This window comes from Lissotriton vulgaris, chromosome 5 (genome assembly GCF_964263255.1).
Source record: "Lissotriton vulgaris chromosome 5, aLisVul1.2, whole genome shotgun sequence".
In the NCBI taxonomy this organism is placed as follows: Eukaryota; Metazoa; Chordata; class Amphibia; order Caudata; family Salamandridae; genus Lissotriton; species Lissotriton vulgaris.
Window position 1 is genome coordinate 536,737,440 of NC_141693.1, and position 21,825 is coordinate 536,759,264.

Genomic DNA, 21,825 nt, shown 5'->3' on the forward strand with positions numbered 1-21,825 from the left:
CTACTATCACGGCTTTTAAGAAAGGACTGAAAACCTATCTGTTTAACATCACTCTGTAATCCACCTCCCTTCTGCCTTTCCAAGAACCCTTTTGCTTCGCTTGTACCTTCTCGCGCCAGGATACTATTCTTTAGTAATAGAGCGCGCTATAAAAGCCTTTATAATAATAATAAATGACTCCTGCCAAGGTACACCGAATGGACCCAGCACGCACACACATGCCCTCGATGTGGCACCCCGATGGCAGACTTTGAACAAATTACATGGACGTGTGACAAGGTGGCCCAATTTTGGAAGGGTGTTATTGACGAAGTCTGTCATGACTGACATGAACATTTCTCACAACCCTACAGGCAATGCTAGGACACGTACAAGGCCTCCCCAAGACTTCTTGGCACTTCTGTGTGCTAGCGTAATTGTTGGCCAAGAGAGAAGTCGATTTACACTGGGGGAGTAACACTCACCGACGTTTATAGCCTTGATGCTCAGCATGTCATACTGCAATGCTAATTGGGATCCATTTGCTCAATTGCAACCCCCAGCATCCAGATCACTTGATATATGCAACCTTTTCGAACTTACCTACTGGCACAAACATTACTTGTCTATAACAAAACGGTAAGTGTTTTCCTAACTGGATCAGGACAGACAATGTTGTTTTATGTGTTAGATGCTATGTAATCACATGAACCTAACTATTTGTTTTGTGAAAACTATAAATAAAGAATAAAAAAAGAAAAAAAGAATCCAATAAAATAGAAACACCCGTCATCAGCTAATTTTGCGGCTAGACCCGCCACGTTCCAGGATACAATTTTTAGGTTTTCACCCCTGCCGTGGTATGGTTTAAAAATGGCTCAGTGAAGCCCAACTTTGGAATACTAGTTCCCATGATACTTGCCCCCGGGCCACTTCTATAGCGAAGATGATGGTTAGCATTAGCACCAGCGTGTGTCTCCCAGATTTCCACTTGGACGGTGATGCCGCAGACATAACAGTGGCTAAACTGTTCCCCTCACAATCTTGCAGTCAGTCTGGTTCATTAAGGTCCCTCAGGGGAGCATAGGGATTGTGTGTTGTCTGTATACCCCAGAGAGAAGAAACTCCTGCCTGGAATGGGAGGAGATTGCTGGTTATGATATTTTGAGAGGCCTGTAAAAAAACCACACAGGTAGTGACTTGATACCAGACTCTAGATAAAGGGACTGGGAGGTCTGTTGCAAGATGTTTCAAGCTAGTTCTGGGAATCTGAATGAGACTTTCACACTACCGCAATCAAATGTTATTCTAGACCGACCTATCCAAGAGACCCTCCTGGCCATCAAGATGTGCCTATGATCTTTCACTTTGATTCAGGCAGGTTTTCTTAGCCAGTGTGCAACTTTATTAATAGGTTGGTCAGGAGGCTCAGCCTTTAGAGGTCCAAGGCCTGGTACCCCTACCAAAATCAAAGTATGGGGCAGCACGCTGGTGGTAGATCAATTACTGGTATTCCAGGGCTATTGAGGGAGGATGAACTATCTCTGACCACTTCTCTATGCTGTAGCTGGGGTAGCTGGTGGATCAGGTCAGAGCGGCCTGAGTTTGTCCAGGCGCGAGAGTGACGTGAGCTGTGGCATCAGGAAACCCGCAAGCAATTCTGGGGGTTGTAGGCTCCTGCCTCTCCCTTGTGGCAATGATTAGTTTTGAACAGCGTTTCATGTATTACTTGCCTTGTGATTCCACTAACTCAATGCTCCATTGCCAAATCTATAAATATTTGGTTGTGCAGGCTACCGACTTTAAAGTCATATAAAGATAACTCAATACTGTTACTCACAATCACAAAAGACATAGATATCATTAAGCTTATATGCCCACAGTTAAAACTTAATTCCCTCTTAGATAGGGGAAATACAAGTCAGTCCCCTATTCATCCAGCAAAATGTAAAATCATTTTTACTACTTCCAGAAGCCAACGAAATATTGACACTGTTTTGTACATCTTTAGATTTGAGAGATTAAATTAATCACTGCCACCATTTCAGTGCATTCCATTAATGAACCTCAAGAAATGCTACCTTTGCTAGTAGCCGCACATTCTCGTGGCATTCGATGTCCACAGCTTTCTACCAATCATTTCTATCCACGTAAAATGTACAATTTAAGATTCCATTTATTCATTTTTGTTTTATAATTATTTAAATCTTCCCTCAACCTCAGTGGAGTGGGGACATTACACTGTATGAAACCAATCAATCGTAGAATAAATGAAAAATAAAGAGTAAGAGAAAAAAATGGGTAAAGTCAACGTAAAAAGATAGTACAAGAAGGACAGCCAAAGAAAAAAGACAAAGCATCATCAAACGCTGTGACCCAGGAAAAATGTAAGGAAAGGAAAAAGCAAAAAATGGCTTAATAACTTGTTAAAAAATGGTTTGTTTCAAAGTAAGTGTGGATGGATAACACTGGCTTAGACTCCAGGGGGCACTTAGGTCCACACATTTCAAGATGGAGCCAAGGTTTACCAAATCTTGCCAGCTGACATTATGTGGTTAGACAGGTCACCAGACAGCTGATCAAAAATCTTACATCATAGAACAGATGGGTTAAAGACATCAGTGCAGAGAAAAGTGAATAGGGGGCAATATGATCACATTTCTACACATCCAACACCGGGTGTGCAGTCGCATAACAAATCAGACCCCTACAGAAATTGCATTTCCGCCATTGAGCGTGGACAAAGCAGAGCCACCAAGGGAGTAGGAAAATATGGCATAGGGAGAGACGACGAGCAGGTGTAGTGGGTGGTGCAAATACTGGCCAAGCTTTAAGCCACGGACTTGAGACAAACCTCAGCATTCAGACAAAAAACAAAAGAAAACTTTATTCACTGTAGGTCTTCCTCATGCTCTCCACTATTCTAAGTTTGAACATGAGGTGTAACTGAATAAGAAAGGTGTAGAAACTACAATTAGATTTTAATTAATTAAAAGAAAAGGCATCCCGTTCAAGTCCTGCCTCATACTTTAAAACTATGATGAAATTTCTGAACTTAGAATGAATAGGCTTTAAGATATTAGACAAAAATACTAAAGAGAAAATTGATTACCTTCTACTAGAAGAGCTGTTCAGCTTAGTGCTAGCAAAACTCTGGCATCTCTTCCCCAAGTGTAATAGTTTGTAAGCTTCTTTTGAGTCTGAAACCTCGATCCACTGGAGATCTACAAGAAGCAACGAAACAAATAATACATGTCTGTCAATTGTATGTTGCAGAACGGATAAAGATGAATACATTAGTTCAATGGTTGGGTTGTGATCTATAAAATAAACAAACTGAAGCTAGTGAAGCGCTATCTTTTTAAAATCTATATTTTGACAAAGGGAAGGAATATACAAGTACAATTACTGCAAAAAATTCTGAAGCTTACTAGCCAAAAATGTTTCAGCTGTCAGATGCCCCTTTGCCTGAATGAGAGAGGAATCTTAATGACAGCAATGATTGATTATCTTTAAAAAAAAAAAAAGAGGGACCAAATTGGAGATTATTTGCTTCTCCCCAAAATAATGTAATGAATCAAGCAAGATTATTAGGACAGTGAGGTACAAAACACCAAAACACTAACAATACATACAAAGATGAACCAGTAAATCGGATAATGCTAAATTAATTTCAGTACTAAAACATTCTGCAAAAATACAGTGCTATAGTGGGTCTACAAATGTGTACATATACTATTCAGGTAAGAATATTTATGCCACTAGTAACATCAGACTTATCAGTTTCTTAGAGGTCAAAGACACTAGAAACATCTATATAGTCTAATTATTAAACAAGCATTTACAATGCAACGGTCTCGGCATTATTAAAAGGTAGAGCTATTGGCATTGCTTATGACTTTTTTTTTATCATAAATAAATAGCATTGTCATTTACAATGCCAATAGCTTAATCGCTCGCATATGCATGACCTATTGCATTTATACACACAGAGCCACCCACACAAAAAGCTATCTACACAGGAGGAAAAAGTGAGATGGGCAGAAAAAGACAAGAATAGAAGGGGAAAGGAAGAGTGAAAGAAGGAAGGAAACTTCGAAACAAAGAAGGAAGAAATGGTGAAGGGTGGAAGGATGGATGGACTTTAGAATGAACCAATTGGAGTAATGGATGGAGCAATGAGTAGCAGAGTGAATTGAGGATTGGTGGAAGGATAGGTGATAGGCTAGTGACTGGATCAATGGCTAAAAAGATAAATGGATGCATGCATATACCAACGAGTGGATGGACAATGAAGGAAGCATGCAAATGTGGATGAATAAAGGGTGAAAGTGAGAACCGATGTGTGGATGGATAAGTGAAAGGAAGGACGACGAAAGGGTATAGGAAACTGTTCTAGGGAGTATGGGCAGTGTCCCTTGGTGCTACTCAAGATATGGTTCAAGGTGGGAGCTATTTTACTGCTATTACTACTCAGTTGTTTCAAAGTCTATGAAATGCTGCAATTCAAGGAGCGCTGTGCTGCACTCCCGAATTCTCATCTGTTGACAAAGTTTGATTTGTTTCCCCTGAATGTTTTGTCAATCTTTGTATTGCTAAATTAAAATCAACTAAAATTATGTGCACAGATTATCAAATCTGGCAACATATGTTTTGCTACCTCGGAAATCACAGCATTTCTAATTATATATTCACGTGAGGGCATGGAGGTATTCCCTGATAGCATGGGCTAAAGCAGAAGGCATTGCCATAGTGCGAGAGGAAACGCTGGGTCTAGACGCCGATAGCAATGCAAGGGGAGGGTATTCTTCAGGGTCTTATGCGCATGGAGGGGTACAACCTAGAACAGGGGCCGGATGTTGAGAGAGATACTCTTGCAACCTGAGAAGGGCGAGATGTCAGGTGCACCCTCACCCCTATACACAGGCACATTTATACTGACCGTCGACTAAAAGGAGATGTAATCATGTGCGCTGGTTGGCGTATCTGTTTTGTGGAGAATGGGGGGGAGCGGGGGACAAGGGGGAGGACTGGGAGATAGATGTGGATGCAATGGGGGGGGAGGGTGTGGGGGACTCAGAGAAGACTGTGTAATCAGAAGTCGGACCCAGCTGCTGTGGTTAAGTTTCCTCTTATTTTCTCAGTTAATGCAAATGCTACTTACCAGTATGCATCTGTTCTTGGCATGTAGGGCTGCTGACATTCATATCTGTGCATAGATCGCCACCTAGTGTTGGGTCCGGATGATTGCACATTGTTGTCCTGGAAGAGTCTTCGAAGTATCACGAGATAGGTGGCTCCTCCCCTGGACTACAGTGCGCATGGGCATCGCCTCCATCCCCAGATTGTTTTTAGCCATTGGCAGAGATGGAGTGAAGAATGTGAGTGATGACCATGCTATGAGCATATGTATGTATATGAATGAATTCTGCAGCTGCTACAGGCGCCGGGGAGGAGGGTGGGCGATATGAATGTCAGCAGCCCTACATGCCAAGAACAGATGCATACTGGTAAGTAGCATTTGCAGTTCGAGGCATGTGGGCTGCTGAATTCATATCTGTGCATAGAATACATAGCAGTCCCTCCATTAACGGCGGCCGCCCGTGCCAGCTGCAGCAGTCTGAAAAAGCGTTTTTAGAACAGCCTGACCAACAGCAGCCTGCTGTTTGGAATGTACGTCTACACAGTAGTGTTTAGTGAAAGTATGTGTGGTAGACCATGTGGCTGCTCTACAGATATCTTCTAAGGGAATGTTACCTAGGAAAGCCATAGAGGCCCCCAACTTCCTGGTGGAGTGGGCCCTTGGTGGGATAGTGAGAGTGCGCTTAGCTTTAGCGTAACAGATCTGAATGAACTTTACTATCCACCTAGCAATCCCCGCTTTGGAGATAGCGTTTCCCTTGTGGTGAGTGGCAAAAGCAACAAAAAGTTGTTTGGTTTTGCGGAAATCTTTTGTCCTGTCTACATAATACATCAAGGCCCTCTTAACATCAAGGGTGTGGAGCATGCGCTCCGCCAGCGTCTCTGGGTTTTGGAAAACACCGGCAATTCGATTGTCTGGTTAATGTGGAATTGCGATACCACCTTGGGTAGGAATTTAGGGTTAGTGCGGAGCACCACCCTGTTAGCATGTACCTGGAAGAAAGGTTCTTGGATGGTGAGCGCCTGCAGCTCGCTAACCCTCCTAAGCGATGTAATCGCCACTAAGAACGCAACCTTCCAAGTCAGAAACTGAAGCTCACAAGAGTGCAGTGGCTCAAAGGAGGACCCATCAGCCTCGTAAGAACCACATTGAGGTTCCATTCTGGAGCTGGTGGGGTCCTTGGTGGAATGACCCTTTTGAGTCCTTCCAGAAAGGCCTTGATAGCAGGGACCTTAAAGGGACCTTCAGGGACCTTAAAGAGTGACAGGTGCTGCCTATTCTGGAGGTATGCTGCCATAGCAGACAGGTGAATACGGATGGAAGAGTACGCTAGATTGCATTGATACAGGTGGAAAAGGTAACAGATGATATTCTGAAGGGAAGCATCTAGCGGGTCAATATTGTGGTTAGCACAGTAGATGACAAACCTCTTCCATTTAGCCGCATAACAAGCTCTAGTAGTGGGCTTCCTTGCCTCCCGAATGATGTCCATGCAATCGGGAGGAAGATTGAGGTAGCCAAACTCTAGGACTTCAGGAGCCAGATCGCCAGGTTGAGCTGTTGCGGATCTGGGTGCTGAATGTCGCCATGGCTCTGCGTCAGAAGGCTGGGAGTGAGATGAAGCCTTTGATGCGGTACCACGGAGAGTTCCAGAAACGTGGTGTACCATGGTTGGCGAGCCCACGTTGGAGCAACCAGGATGAGCGTCATCGAGTGCTGCCTGAGCTTGCGTGCCACCAGCGGTATCAGAGGTGCTGGGGGAAAAGCGTACGCAAATCTGCCTGACCAGTTCATCCACATCGCATTGCCCTGTGATTGCGGGTGTGGGAACCTGGCGGCGAAGCTTTGGCATTTTGCGTTCTCCTTTGTGGCAAATAGGTCTATCTCTGGATGACCCCACCTTTGGAAGTACGGTTGGAGTACTGATGGATGTATCTCCCACTCGTTCATCTGATGGCTGTGCCTGCTGAGCAGATCCGCCATTTGATTGTCCTTGCCCGGGAGATGCTCTGCCATGAGGAAGATGTTCCTCTGAATGGCCCACTTCCACATGCTCTGAGCCAGATGAGACAGCTGTGGAGAGTGTGTGCCTCCCTGCTTCTGAATGTAGTACATGGCCGTCATGTTGTCCGTCCGGATCAACACAACTTTGTTGCACAGATGTACTTTGAACGCCTTTAAGGCCATGAAGATTGCCATCAGTTCCAACACATTGATGTGCATCTTCTTCTGCTGTAGTGTCCATAGTCCCTGCACAGTGTAATGGAGTACATGCGCTCCCCACCCCTGGAGAGAGGCGTCCGTCGTCAGGACAATCTGTGGGACAGGCTCTTGGAATGGTCGGCCTTTGCAAAGGTTTTGTGGATTCCACCAATGCAGAGAGTTGTATGCCCGACCGCTCACCAACACTAGGTCTGTCAGTTGCCCATGAGCCTGAGTCCACTGACGTGCAAGGCACTCCTGAAGCGGACGCATATGTAGTCTCGCGTGCGGGACAATGGAGATGCAGGAGGCCATCATGCCTATCAACTGCATGAACACCTTCGCTGGAAGCGAGTGCTGGGGTCTGAATCGTTGGATCAGCGCCTGGATACTGGCGATTCTCACTGAATTTGGCTGCGCAGTGGCTGCCAGAGTGTTGATTGTCGCGCCCAGATACTGTCGCACATGGGCGGGCTGGAGATGGGACTTGGGGTAGTTCAGAGAGAATCCCAGATCGTGCAGGAGATGAATGGTGCGTGACACATGGTCGACGCACTGTTGTTCTGTCTTTGCTTGAATGAGCCAGTCGTCCAGGTAGGGGTAGACATGGACGTTCTGGCGCTGGAGATGCGCCGCCACGGTCGCCAAGCACTTTGTAAATACCCTCGGCGCCGTGGTGACCCCGAACGGCAGAACCCTGAACTGGTAATGCTGGTCTAAGATCGTGAATCTGAGATACTTCCTGTGGGAAGGATGTAGGGGGATATGAAAATAGGCATCTTTCAGATCCAGCGTAGCCAGGAAATCCCCCTGCTGAAGCACTTGCTGCAACGTGAGCATATGGAAGTGCTCCGAGAGTATGTACCAGTTTAGGGGCCTGAGGTCCAGGATTGGCCTGAGGGATCCGTCCTTCTTGGGAATCAGAAAATACAGGGAGTAAACCCCTGTTCCCCGCTCCCGCAATGAAACTAGCTCTATTGCCCCTTTTTGCAGCATGACTAGAACTTCCTGCTGCAACAAGGTCAAATGCTCGCCTGACATAGGACGGCTTCTTGGGGGTATGTCCGGTGGAATGGAAGTAAGCTCTAGACAGTACCCGTACTGGATAAGAGACCTCACCCACCTGTCCGTGGTGATGGTCTTCCACGCCGGCAGGAACTGCTGGAGTCTCCCCCCAACCGGTGTTGTATGGTCGGGGGGCAGTGACAAGACGTCACTGTTTGTTGGTGGTGGTGGACCTGGAGCTATTGTTTCCACGTCCCCTGCCCTTGACATTATTGCCTCTGTAACCACCTCTACCCTTGTTGTTGTACGAGGTCTGGGTGTTACTTTTGTAATATTGTGTGGATTGGGATGCCTGCCCCCTTGAGGTGCCTCTGGAGTTTGAGCGGCGAAAGGAACCACTCCGAAACTGCTGACTTTGTAAAGCCCCCATTGATTTGGCAGTTTCCGTATCTTTTTTCATTTTATCCAGGGTGGCATCCACCTCAGGTCCAAACAGGTGGTCAGGATTCACAGTTTGATTCAGTATTGTAGTTTGGATGTCGGGTTTGAACCCTGAAATTCGAAGCCAGGCATGGCGTCTAAGCAACACACTGGTATTGATAGCCCTGGAGGCTGTTTCAGCCACATCCAGGGCACATTTGATGGATGCATTCGTAATGAGTTTTCCTTCCTGAATTAGCATCTCTCCTGCCTCTTTGTATTGGTCAGGCAAGTGTTGCAGTATGGCTTCTAAGGTGTCATAATGGGCCCTATCATAACGTGCAAGCAGGGCTTGGGTGTTAGAGATTCTCCAGATATTAGCTGCCTGTGCAGCAATCCGCTTGCCAGAGGCCTCGAAGATCTTGGACTCTTTGTCTGGGGGAGGAGCGTCACCAGTAGTTTGAGAGTTCGCCCTCTTCCGAGCGTTGGAAACAACCAAGGAGTCCAATGGCAAGTGTCCCCTGATATATGTAGGATCCGTGGGCGCTGCCTTATATTTCCTGTCGATGCGAGGGTTGACCACACGCGCCCATGTGGGCTCCTTGAAGACCTCCGTTGCATGTTTAAGCACCCCTTTGAGCATCGGCAGCGTTTTGACTGACTATTCAGCTACAGAGAAGGTGTCGAATAAGAAGTCCACATCCACGGGGTCCGAGTGCAGCTCGACGTCGTGGTTAGCCGCAGCTCGCTCGATCAGAGCATTAAAGGCCGCCGAGTCCTCCGTCGGGGGCGTTTTGGCCGCAAAAAGTTGCGTGTCCTGACCCGATTGCGGGTCCTCCGTGTCGCCTCCGGCGGACCAAGGTTCGCGCTCCTCCTCCGGATCCGAGTACGCCGGATAGGTGTACTCGGCATCTTCTTCGTCCGCATCGCCTGCGGGGGAATGCGTCGGCGAGTGTCCCAGGGCTTGTGGGGACACAGGTTCCACCAGAGCCGAAGAGTCCGCAGAGTCCCTTTTGTTTTTGAGAGGGATCTTGAAATGTTCCAACGCCGGCTCCGTCGTGATCTTCCTCTTGAGGAGAGACAGTTTCCCGGTGTTGGCGTCGATGATTACCTCACGACGTTCCTCTTCAGCAAGCGGCTGGAGCCGAAGCTGCGACACCACCAAGGCAGCTTTCGGCGTCAATACCTCCTTCGAGGGTCCGCCCTGTTTCGAGGCGAAGGCCTTCGGCGCCGACTTGGGTGGTAGGGTGAAACGGATAGGCGTTTGCCCCTTCGCAGGCTTAGGCGTGAGCTTAGGCGTTACAGCGTCCTGAGCGGGAACCACACTGTCCTTTCGTATCCGCTGCAGGGATTCCGCTACCTTCATCGTCAAGGCCGGAGAGGGCTTGACCGGTCCGAGCGACCCCTCGTCGTCGAGAGCCTGATCGCCGGCAGCCACTTTCTTCGGAGCCGACGCTTCATGCCTATGAGCGTCGTCGCCCTGACGCTTCTTTGGAGCCTTCTTCGGGTCCACGACCCCTTTCGGAACCGACGCAGCCGCGTCGGACGATTTCGCCTTCGGCACCGACCCCGAGGGCTTCGGGTCGGCCATTTTGGCGTGGCTCTTCGAGTCGGCCATTTTGACTTTCTTGGAAGTTGACGCCTCCAGAACCTTCTTGACCAGCTCAACTTTCGCTTTCGGTTTCGCATCCGAGGGTGCGGGACCAGTCGGCTTCACTTTCGTTTTCTTTGACGTAAGTGATGGTTCACAAATGTCCGTGACCGGGCCCGAAGGCGGGGACGTAGGACTCATAGTTAGATCTTGGGTAAGGCCCGAAGGCGATCCCTCGACCTGGGCCGTATGAAGGGGAATAACCCCTGAGTCTGGTTGGGGATGCTCCTCCTCCGAGCTATCTCCCATCGTGACAAAAGCCTGATCGTCGTCCCCTACCTCGTCGGTGACTTCGTCAAAGTTCTCCTCACCCGCGTCGTAGGTCTCCCCCTCGGATGCGGGATTAGAGTCCGAACCTTGCACGTCTTCTTCTTCCTCGACAGATTCTTGGAAAATGTCATCTGGTGGGGGCGCCGTAGCCGATAACTTAGCCTGGAGCCTATGGGCTCGACGAATCTTCAAAGTCTTCTTGCTCCGGAACTTCGAACACGCCATGCAGGTGTCTTCGCGGTGATCCGGTGACAAGCAGGTATTGCACACAGGGTGCACATCGAGGTGTGAGTATTTAGAGTTACACACCGGGCACTTCTTAAACGGAGTCCGCTCCATAGCAAGAGTGTAGTGTAGGCCCGTCCGCGCCGAAAGCACGTGGAAGGGCAGCAAGAGATCGGGGCTGAGAGTCAGAAAGAAACCCGTACGCAACTATACCGACGCCCAGCCTAAAGACCTTTTGGTCTCGAGTAGAAGTTGAACAACTATCGGTTCCGACAGAGGGAACCGAAACACATCCGAACCCAATGGCGGAAAAAAACAATCTGGGGATGGAGGCGATGTCCATGCGCACTGTAGTCCAGGGGAGGAGCCACCTATCTCGTGATACTTCGAAGACTCTTCCAGGACAACAATGTGCAATCATCCGGACCCAACACTAGGTGGCGATCTATGCACAGATATGAATTCAGCAGCCCACATGCCTCGAACTGTTAATTTCCCTTACAACATCTGTGCGTCTACATGAGATGTACGATTTGCAACACTCGTCATACCATGTCTTTAAAATCACATTATGGCTGCACTGTGGACTTTATATCTGTTGACGCGACACGTATGTTGTAGTCCCACCTGGCCCTGTGACTATAAGGCCACCAGGATACACAGTGGACATCCCAAGCTTATCTGTGTGTGCTGAGCGTCACTGCCAGACAACTCTAATTGTGGTTGTGTTGAAATGTTGGATATTGTCTTGCATAGAAATGTAAAATTCTGTGAAAAATAATAAAAGATTTAAACAAAAAAAAGGAAGCAATCGTATACAAAGGCATCACTAATCCCTACAATCGATTGATGAGCTCACCAACACCCTTTAAGCATAGATATATGGCAAAATAGGAAGCAGAAATGGGCGAAATAATCCTCCTCGAAGAATAGGATATAATCTGCGAAGGAGCATCCGAACCATCCATTCTACAAACACCACTAGAGGTAGACCCATTGGCTATGATGATGGGTTGTTGGAGTTCAAGAGAAAAGCCATATTACATTCCCTCGGTGGAAGCTGCCGACACCTATGCTACAAGAACCAAGGTGTCTCTAGCGCAGCTTTGGAATCTTTCAGAGCCTCCTCCCGCAGGCATGTTGTCCAAATGATGGTCGATGCATGCTATGGAAATACTAACAACCACAGTACACAACCGCCTGACAAAATGGGAAACTATCTGGGGAACGTATATATTCTATATCGATGAGAATGGTAGGTATAATGTGAACTGCATTTATGTGCTCTATGTCACCAATAAATCACACTTACGGGACCCCACAGACACCTGAAAACTAGCATTAAGGAAATCACATAATTCAGATAAGGTATATCATAAACATGCCCACCTGGATAGACCCCACAGTAATTACACGAGGTAAAATGCCCCGAACTAACAGAGAAATAATAACCGGTATGCAGTTATGTATGTTTTTTTACATTGTGCAAGATTGTAAGTAATGTGCAGAAAATGCTCTTTTCTTTGTTGCATAACCCAAATAAAATGTGATAAAGAGGTGTTTGGAAGAAAAGAGTTGTCTTTGGTGCAGCTATAAAAAAAACAGGCTGACAGCTCCGCTGTGCACCAGCACATATGAGCTTTCGTAAAGTGATGACGAGCTGCAACAGCGCCAGAGGCGCGGCTGCCCTGGTGCAGATGGAGGTGCGGCGCCAATGTTTGCGCAGGGGCACAGTGTCCATTATATGGCCCTCAGCCATGGAGCAAGCCCCAGGTCACCGAGAGCCTTCTAGGCGCATCTGTGTGCAATAGGCTATGTTGTTTAGTGCCACTAAGGGGCCTGATTCACTAGTGATAGCTGGAGCCGCAGAAACGATCTACAATATTGCTTATCCAGACCCAGCTTCTTGCGGTGGGATCCAGGGCTCATACGGTATCCGTTGCTCCCTTTGGCAAAGTGATCGAATCGGGCGATCTGCGAGCCGGGAGCAGGGCTGTCTGAAGCTGTTTGTACTGGACTGTCATGATAACACGCGAGGGGACCTTTGCACAGTAATAATACATAAGTGAGTCTGGTTTACTAACATACTCTGTCCACATACGAGGTCTTCTAGGGTCAATGGGTACGGGAGGGTAGAGGGAGGAGGGAGACTGGATGGAGGCAAGCTGGGAGTGAGTTCAGGGAGGTGGGAGGTTACAGGGCAGAGGAGCGCGCAGGACGAGAAGCGTCGAGAGGGAGCCTGCCGGAGCAGGGAGCTACGGACTGGGAGGACGGTTAAAAAGGGAGTAGGGAGGTGGGAGTCTGCAGGGGCTGAGAGGGAGGCTGCAAGGTGACTGAAGAGGCGACCTCACAGGGGACGGGTTGGTGCAGGCTAGAAGGCGGGAAAAATGGCGGCCTCAAGCTTCCGATATTTTTCGGATTTGGGGGCGTGGTTTTGCTGTCCTGAGTGACGGACTACGTCACGAGCTAAAGAACAGCAAAAATGACGCCCCCAAATCCGAAAAAGAAGGAGCCTATTCGGAGGGACGGCTCTCTCCTCCAATGGCTGGCCTCCGTTTAGGAAGCCAGCCAATGGGAGAGAGCCAAAATTAGAGGCGGGATAAAGAGCCCCTCTAAGAAACATAAGATCTCTCTACTTCCGGTTCTGCCTTCGGCAGAACAGGATAGTACCTCGACCTAAAAAGGAGAAGAAACAGAATTTTGATAAGAAACAATATGTCCAAGACCCAAATCTTTTAATTAGCTCAATAGCTTAAAATTAAAAATGACAAATCACCACCAGGGAGAATTAAAATTCATCAATGTAAACACCCAAGGGTTGCAAGCAAGTGTACTAAATAAAAGATGAGTTTTTCCACTACGACTTAACACGAGTGAAGAGTATACAGGATGTAACAAAATGGTTCCCCCGCTATGTGAACACGGCTACATCCGTAGCCAAAATGCATTAATTCTGCAGAAATGGAATACATTTCTGGATGACAGAAGCTCCTTGGTGTAAGTAACTTTTCATGAATGAAAAACACATTTGGTTATAAGCAAGCATGAAAACAAAAACAGGGGTTGGAGGGTCTAGGGGAATTTAAAGACCTGCCTAGGTTCAAGTCCCCTTGCACATTAGTAAAATACAAAAGAACCCAGGGGTCTAGAGTCATACCAATTCTATGCTCTCTCAAGACTGTATTTCTCAATTCTGTCTACATAGTACAAAAGTGAATAATATACCAGTCCTTATTAGTTGTGTTCAAACCAACGCAAAAGACCACTAGCAACAGTAGGTGAGACCCAAGATCCAGATAATGGATTACCATCAAAGTTCTTGTTAGTGATCTAATTTTATCATCTGGCCATCCACAGTACAGGGCTGGAACGTCTCTAGATCATTTGAGACTAATTCCAGTACCGTCTGGTAGGACTGGGGTCAGACCCACAGTCACATGTCGACCATGCGTGGGATCACTAAATGGAAAAAGTGCAGTGCAAAATGTGAAGATGTGAAGAAGTGATATTAAAAAGAATAGAGGAATTACAGTAAGAAAACGTTAATGTCTGTAATTCTCTTTCTATTAAAAACCAGAACAGTGCAACATCACAGTATAAACAAATGGCTGTTAAGGGGCCAACATGTTTCTGCCTCGGCAGGGATTCACTCCCTAGGCTTTCATCAGGGCCTCTGTTCTTATATACAATTGCTACTGCAAGTGATAATGTGCTCTTATTTATGAACTAACAAAACAGTGACACTATAAAGGATATCAATTCTTTTAGTCCTCCATGTCAGCTGGTGTATCAATCACCCTTCTTGATAGGGGAAGACACCTCACCTCACCTGGACCAAGCTCAGAGTAAGGGAGGCCACGCTCTCTCCGCCGTTGCCCCGAACTGAATCTGAGGTTTGGGGGAGGCAGTAGCAATTATATATAAGAACAGAGGCCCTGATGAAAGCCTAGGGAGTGAATCCCCGCCGAGGCAGAAACATGTTGGCCCCTTAACAGTCATTTGTTTATACTGTGATGTTGCACTGTTCTGGTTTTTAATAGAAAGGATTACAGACATTAAAGTTTTCTTACTGTAATTCCTCTATTCTTTTTCATATCACTTCTTCACATCTTCACATTTTGCACTGCACTTTTTCCATTTAGTGATCCCACGCATGGTCGACATGTGACTGTGGGTCTGACCCCAGTCCTACCAGAATGTACTGGAATTAGTCTCAAATGATCTAGAGACGTTCCAGCCCTGTACTGTGGATGGGCAGATGATAAAATTAGATCACTAACAAGAACTTTGATGGTAATCCATTATCTGGATCTTGGGTCTCACCTACTGCTGCTAGTGGTCTTTTGCGTTGGTTTGTACACAACTAATAAGGACTGGTATATTCACTTTTGTACTATGTAGACAGAATTGAGAAATACAGTCTTGAGAGAGCATAGAATTGGTATGACTCTAGACCCCTGGGTTCTTTTGTATTTTACTTATAAGCAAGCATGAGCACAATGTAGTAGTGCAGTTATTAGGGTAAGTGTTATGGTCTCTGGGAAAAAATATTTATCGTTTGCTTAAAAGTTATTTTGAGACAGTTTATGAATGTGTAAATATGTACTGTAGTAAGAAAACAGTGTTGGGCTCAGGTTTGCAAATTGCTTTTTCTTTGAAGAAAGAAGCCTTTTGAATCAGGAGACATCTTAGATAATGCACATGGGCACAAGCTTCATGTTACATTGTTTTTTTCCATGCAGCAGTTGTCAAAGTGTTGAGTAAGAAGAACATGGTGAACTATGTTGGTTTTGCAGTTATAAATAAAATGAGAAGATGTCTGGAATCAACACAACCTTCCGTTGATAAGAGTGTTTAGCATATAAATCTACAGTACAATAGGTTTCGAAGAGAGGTTTACAGGTTAATATGTTCAGTTTGTAGAATGTGCAACTGTTGATGCACATGCTCTAAATGGATTGGAAAGCAGTACCCTTCTTATGTGGTGACTACCATGATGCCGATACAGATGTTTGAAGCAAAGTCCTTAAGACTGTCCAGACAGCCATAGCCTACTGGCAGGCCAAGATGCCCAAACAGTTGTGCTTCATTAACCAGGTGGCTGCTTCGCAGATGTCAGCTAGCAAGATTTTGCATTAGAAAGTCATGGTGGCCTTTGCTTATGGGTAGTGTGCGCCCTGGGAAGAACAGGTAGGACTCTATTAGCTTTGTTATTGCACATTTGGATGTACTTGGCTATCCATCTAGTTACGTCAGCGTTTGAGTTGGGATGGCCTTTGTGGTGCTTCCGAAAAGTTATAAAGAGCTAGTCACATTTACAAAAGGACTTGGTCCTGTCCATGTAATACATGTGAGCTTTTTTGACAAATAGGGTGTGTAAAGCTATTTCAGCTACCAAATATTGCTGCAGAAAGAAGACTGGGAGCTCTATAGTTAAGGTAGAAGGAGGACAGCACCTTTGGGAGACATTTAGGATTGGTTCTTAGAACAACCCTATCTTTGCTAACCAAGTGTTTTTAAGGTTGTCTAGCTTGGATGTCATTAATGCATCTGAGGGATGTAATGGCCACATTCCCAGAAAGTTAGTGGGGGGAGGGGAGAAAAAAAAAAGAAGGTTTGAAGGGTAGCCTCAAGAGCCTAGTGCTGAATATATTAAGGTAGTAGTGAATACAGGAATCTTAAATAGGGAGGAACGCTCCCTATTTTGCATAAAGGCCACAATGGCAGCTATGTGCAGGTGTATGATGTGGCGGTGAGGCCTGGCTTTTATAAATGTAAAATATTCCAACAAATGTCCAAGATCAGTGGTTGTTAACCTTATGCCTTGTGTAAAACTGAATCATTATTGGAATCTGGGGACCCCTACTGAGTCATTACTGGAAGCTGGGGAGCTCAGCCAAAGCAATTGATGATTTGAACTGCAAAATACACAAAAATAAAGAAACAAGCATTCAAATGCACAAATGAGGAAATATTTTATTTATTTCACAAACAAATGGAAAAAACATTAATGGGAAGGCAAGAGCTTTTCAAAATTCAATTGAGGCCACTCACCATCCATACTATCGGCGGTTTGATTTACTTGTACTGCGCCCACAGAAGAATGTTAGAATATTAACCTAATTTTCAGCTTTGTATTTCAATTTATTTCAAATTTAGAGAATTTTAAAACTTTCAGTCTTACACTCTGCTTCTTTACTAACACACGTTTTTAAATCTGTAAATATTATTTAATTTGCTATGCAGCCACAGACCCCTTGAGTAGCCTCCGCAGAGATCCCCATATCACATATGTCCTAGATGTTAGGTCTTAAGGGTTTTTGAAACTGCAGTGAGGGACGAACCTTTTCCACATTGCGGCCTATGTAAGTGCGCCTATGCTCTTCCGCAGAATGGTCATGCATTCTTGGGGAAGATTAAATAGTCAATGTCTAAGACATCAGATCGCAAGGGTGACCTGCCTGTGGTCTAGGAGTGTGATCGGACCTTGTCCATGTGTAAGAAGGTCTGGTCATCAGTGTCTCATAAAATCTGACTGACAACTCCAGGATTCACAGTAGCAATCATGCAGATAATCTATTTCGGGCACCAACAGACCCATGCCCCCACCACTTCCACAACACAGGAGGATCACTGATGAGCAACACCCTCAACCACTTCATCAAAACATCCATCCGATCTGGCACTTTGCTAGAATACTGGAAACCTGAAGCAGTAAACTTCCTCACAAAAACATTGGCCAACCCCAATGAGCAGAGCAATTTCCACCTAATATTTGTACTCCCCTATCCAGTCAAAGTGATGGAGAAGGCCAGGCGGAAGGTGGGCCTCCCTGAAACCCAGCCGTGGAAGGGGACGCCCTAGGTGGTAAGTGTGGGCAGCCTTGGGACACAAGACAACCACGTGCGGTACTCAGCCAGGCAACCTGGGAAGGCACATGCGGACTGGTCACCAGACTGCCCTCCACAGATGTGGGGGAGGTCAAGCCCACTGGTGGTGTACATCTGCGACAGGACCAGAGTTGGGATGCTGAGATGCACAACTACCAAGCGGTGGCCCTAGCCGCACCCTGGGAATACCCAGGGGGATTGACATTCAAGCGACCCTTTCACAGATGTAGACCCGGGAGGAATTCAGGGCAACAAGGTGCCGATGATCAGTTTGTCCACCAATTTAAACTAATTATCGCAGCCTGCTGCATTTTTTATCAACACGCGAGCCAAGTGATCCACCACCAAGAGTCGCAGCCAACATTTTGCAATGTTCACCTGATTGTGGGCGCAGGAAAGGCGGCAGGAAGGCAGCAGCGCCTTCGCAGCCACCAGCGCCTTCGCAGCCACAGACTACATACAAACTATAGTGGACAGAGAAGAAATCGCAGCCGTCATCCAGTAGAACCACACTGCAGCCTTTGACCCAGTATCCCACCACACACTTGTCCGATGATTCATCATTCAAGAACCAACCCTCAAATGGATAGGCTCCTTCGTCACAGGAAGAACTCAGAGTCAGACTACCACCCTACACATCGAAATCCAAGAAGCTGACCTGTGGAGTCCCTCAGAGCTCATCTCTCAGTGCCACCCCGCCTAACATCTATATGGCTCAGCTCGCCAATATCACATCTAAAGCATAACCAATTCCTATAGTGATGACACCCAAGTCATCCAATCCCCGACTGCCAAGACATCCACCAGAAGAGACAACTTCACCAACTGCATGATCAAGGTAGCAGAATAAATGAAAAACTGCCTGAAGCTTAACTCTAAATGCAAAAGGAACAATTGATGGACTGAATGCAGAACATTATGATACATTCACCCCAGTACAGATCTAGGCCTAAATCCATGTTCTTTTACTCACCATGCCATTCCAGTTTGGACCCAGCTATATGTAAATCAGTCGTGACCCTGCGCCTAATGGGAACAGTCCAGCCAGAACTGCCTGGTCAGCTCCTCCCTCGACTGGAAACAAGCATCCTAGGACCAGTTTCGGAATTTCAGCACTCATCAGCCAGACTAGCTTGACTCCAGTGGCATGGAGAGCACGGGACGCTGTATTCAAGCAAGCATGGCTGATGAAAAGTGACATACCCAGAGACCGGTCCCAGGATGCTTGTTTCTGGTACATGGAGGACCGGGCTTGGCAGTTCAGTCTGGGCTGCTCTATGAGGCACAGGGTCAAGACTGATTTGCATATGGCTGGGTCCAAACTGGGGTTGTGTACTGGGGAATAGAACAATGGATTTAACCTAGATCTCTTGACTGGGGAGAATGTTTAAATCATTCAGCATTTCATCCATCATTTGTTGCAGAAGCTTAACTCCAGCAAGACGGATGTGCTGGTCTTTGGAAATAAGAACACTCCCTGGGACTTTGCCTGGTTGCCACAAGAGTCAAGACTAACACCAAGGCCCACCGACCACACCAGAAAGGAGTAGTTTCTGTCCTGTAACTCCAGTTCTGTAGTAGGGGTATCTCTGTTATAGTCATAATCTAGTGAATAGTCCCGCCCATGTGCGTGGACCCCGGCAATCAGAAATAATCTCTTAAATTGTCAAAATAATGCAGAAACTGCAAAGACACTTAAGGGAGAATTTAAAGACAAATAATGCAGCCTATATCCACAGGCTACACTGTCCAGTACTTCAACTAGAAATTCCACCAAAAAACACTACACATAATACAGCCTGCCAGTTTCTACCATAGAGAAACTTGCCTCCCCCAGTCAAAGACTCTGGAATGATAGAGAGGAAGGTAGGGACAGACAAGCCCCATAGGCTGCCATTATGTGGCTTAAATAGGATACTGTGCCTTTAAGAGAACTTTCCAGAACTTCTCCCAGTATCCCAGAATGCATAGCAGGTCCCTCTACTTTCAGTTCTTTTTGAAGGCGAAGCACGCCAGACCTGTCGCATTCCGTACATGATCAAATATCTCCACCGGGGAGGAGGGCGGGCGCTTATGACTATAACAGAGATACCCCTACTACAGAACTGGAGTTTCAGGACAGAAACTACTCCTTCTGTAGTAGGGGATCTCTGTGTATAGTCATAATCTAGTGAATAGAATGGCAAGCCCATCCCCACACCAAAGCGGCGGTGGAGAATAAATACATAAAGCCACTACTGTGCGAACAAATTCCGCAGCGAAGCCTGCCCAACCTGAGCGTCTGCCCTGGCGTTAGTGTCCAGGCAGTAATGCTTAGCAAAGGTATGAACCGACTTCCAAGTGGCTGCCTTGCAGATTTCAGCAATCGGCACGTTACGGAGCAGAGCCGTCGTGGCAGCTTTGCCCCTGGTGGAATGAGCCTTAGGCTTACCTCCTAAGGTCTTATTAGCCTTTTGGTAACATAATTGTATGCAGGACACAATCCACCTAGAGATGGACTAGTTAGAGGTCGCAAGACCTGTCCTGACCGATCCATAATTGATGAACAACTGGTCAGACCTACGAATATCTTTGGTTTTATCCAGATAAAATTTCAACACCCTCCTAACATCCAGGGAATGGAGAGACCTCTCCGCTGGGGATGAAGGGTTCTGAAAAAACGTAGGCAAAGTTATGGTCTGGTTGACATGAAAATCAGAAATAACCTTGGGAAAAAATTTAGGGTGAGTACGCATAACAACCTTAGCAGCATGAAACACAGTATAAGGTTCAGTACAACACAACGCCTGAATTTCACTCACCCTGCGGGCCGATGTAATGGCCACGAGGAACGCCACCTTCCAGGACAGGTGCTGCAACGAAGCCTTATGAATAGGTTCAAAAGGCTCCTTCATCAATCTGGACAGCACCACATTCAATTCCCATGAAGGCGAAGGAAGCCTGACAGGAGGGAATACTTTCTTCAATCCTTCCAGAAAATCTTTGATCACAGGGATCTGGAAAAAGGAAGTCTGTGAAGGGCATTTCCTTTAGGCAGTCAATGCAGCAAGATGAACCTTAATGGAATGAACATGAAGGCCAGACTGCGCCAAATGTAAAAGGTAAGGAAGGATGACATCTTCCTTACAGGTCGTAGGATCATGGTTCTTAGACTGGCACCAGATACAAAACCTCTTCCACTTGTAAGCATATGAAGTCCGAGTGGAAGGTCTCTTAGACTCCTTCAGTATGTCCATGCAATCATCGGGCAGATTCAGATGGCCATATTGCACTTTCTCAGGAGCCATGCCGCCAAACTCAAAGACGAGAGGTTGGGGTGTAACATCCGTCCCCCGAACTTCGTGAGAAGGTCCGGCCTGCACGGCAACCGAATGTGAGGAAGGAGAGACCGGTGAAGTAGGTCCGTGAACCACCACTGCCTGGGCCACTCCGGGGCAATGAGTATCATCCGAGCCCTGGACCGGCCAGCTTGATGAGCACTGCCGGAATCAGGGGAATGGGAGGAAAGGCGTACAGAAAGCTGTTCGTCCAGTTGATCCATAACGCATTCCCCAGCGTCCCTTGCTGGAAGTACCTTGAGGGGAAGTTTCTGCACTTGCTGTTTTCGGCGGTGGCGAACAAATCTACGTCTGGAGTTCCCCATCTTGCGAAGACTTCTCCTAGTACTTAGTCGTTTATGACCCATTCGTGGTTTTCCTGAACCAGTCTGCTCAGTGCGTCTGCCTGAACATTCTGCACACCTGGTAGATGGGTGGCCGTTATCGTCAGTCCTCTGGCTAGGAGCCAGTGCCAGATCGCCTGCGCCTCCTGTGACCGAGTGCGTGATCTCGAGCCCCCCTGCTTGTTGAGGTAATACATCGTGGTGGTATTGTCCGTCTGTACAAGCAGAGAGTTGGTCTGGAAGGACGGAAGAAAGGCCTTCAGTGCCAAGTGAACAGCCCTGAGTTCCAGGAAATTGATGTGATACGTGGCCTCCATCGGCGACCACGTTCCTTGAATCTGTAGAGTCCCGGAATGAGCTCCCCATCCCAGGAGAGAAG

At 46.8% G+C, this 21,825-nt stretch overlaps 1 protein-coding gene across 1 annotated transcript in view; it reads right to left on the reverse strand.

Moving 5' to 3' along the window:
* KIF20B (kinesin family member 20B) overlaps window positions 1–21,825 on the reverse strand; it is an 870,233-nt gene that overhangs the window by 624,186 nt on the left and 224,222 nt on the right. The window contains exon 9 of the mRNA XM_086921981.1: window positions 3,092–3,203. Coding sequence (XP_086778107.1) covers window positions 3,092–3,203 — 112 coding nt within the window. The remainder of the gene's footprint in view (window positions 1–3,091; window positions 3,204–21,825) is intronic.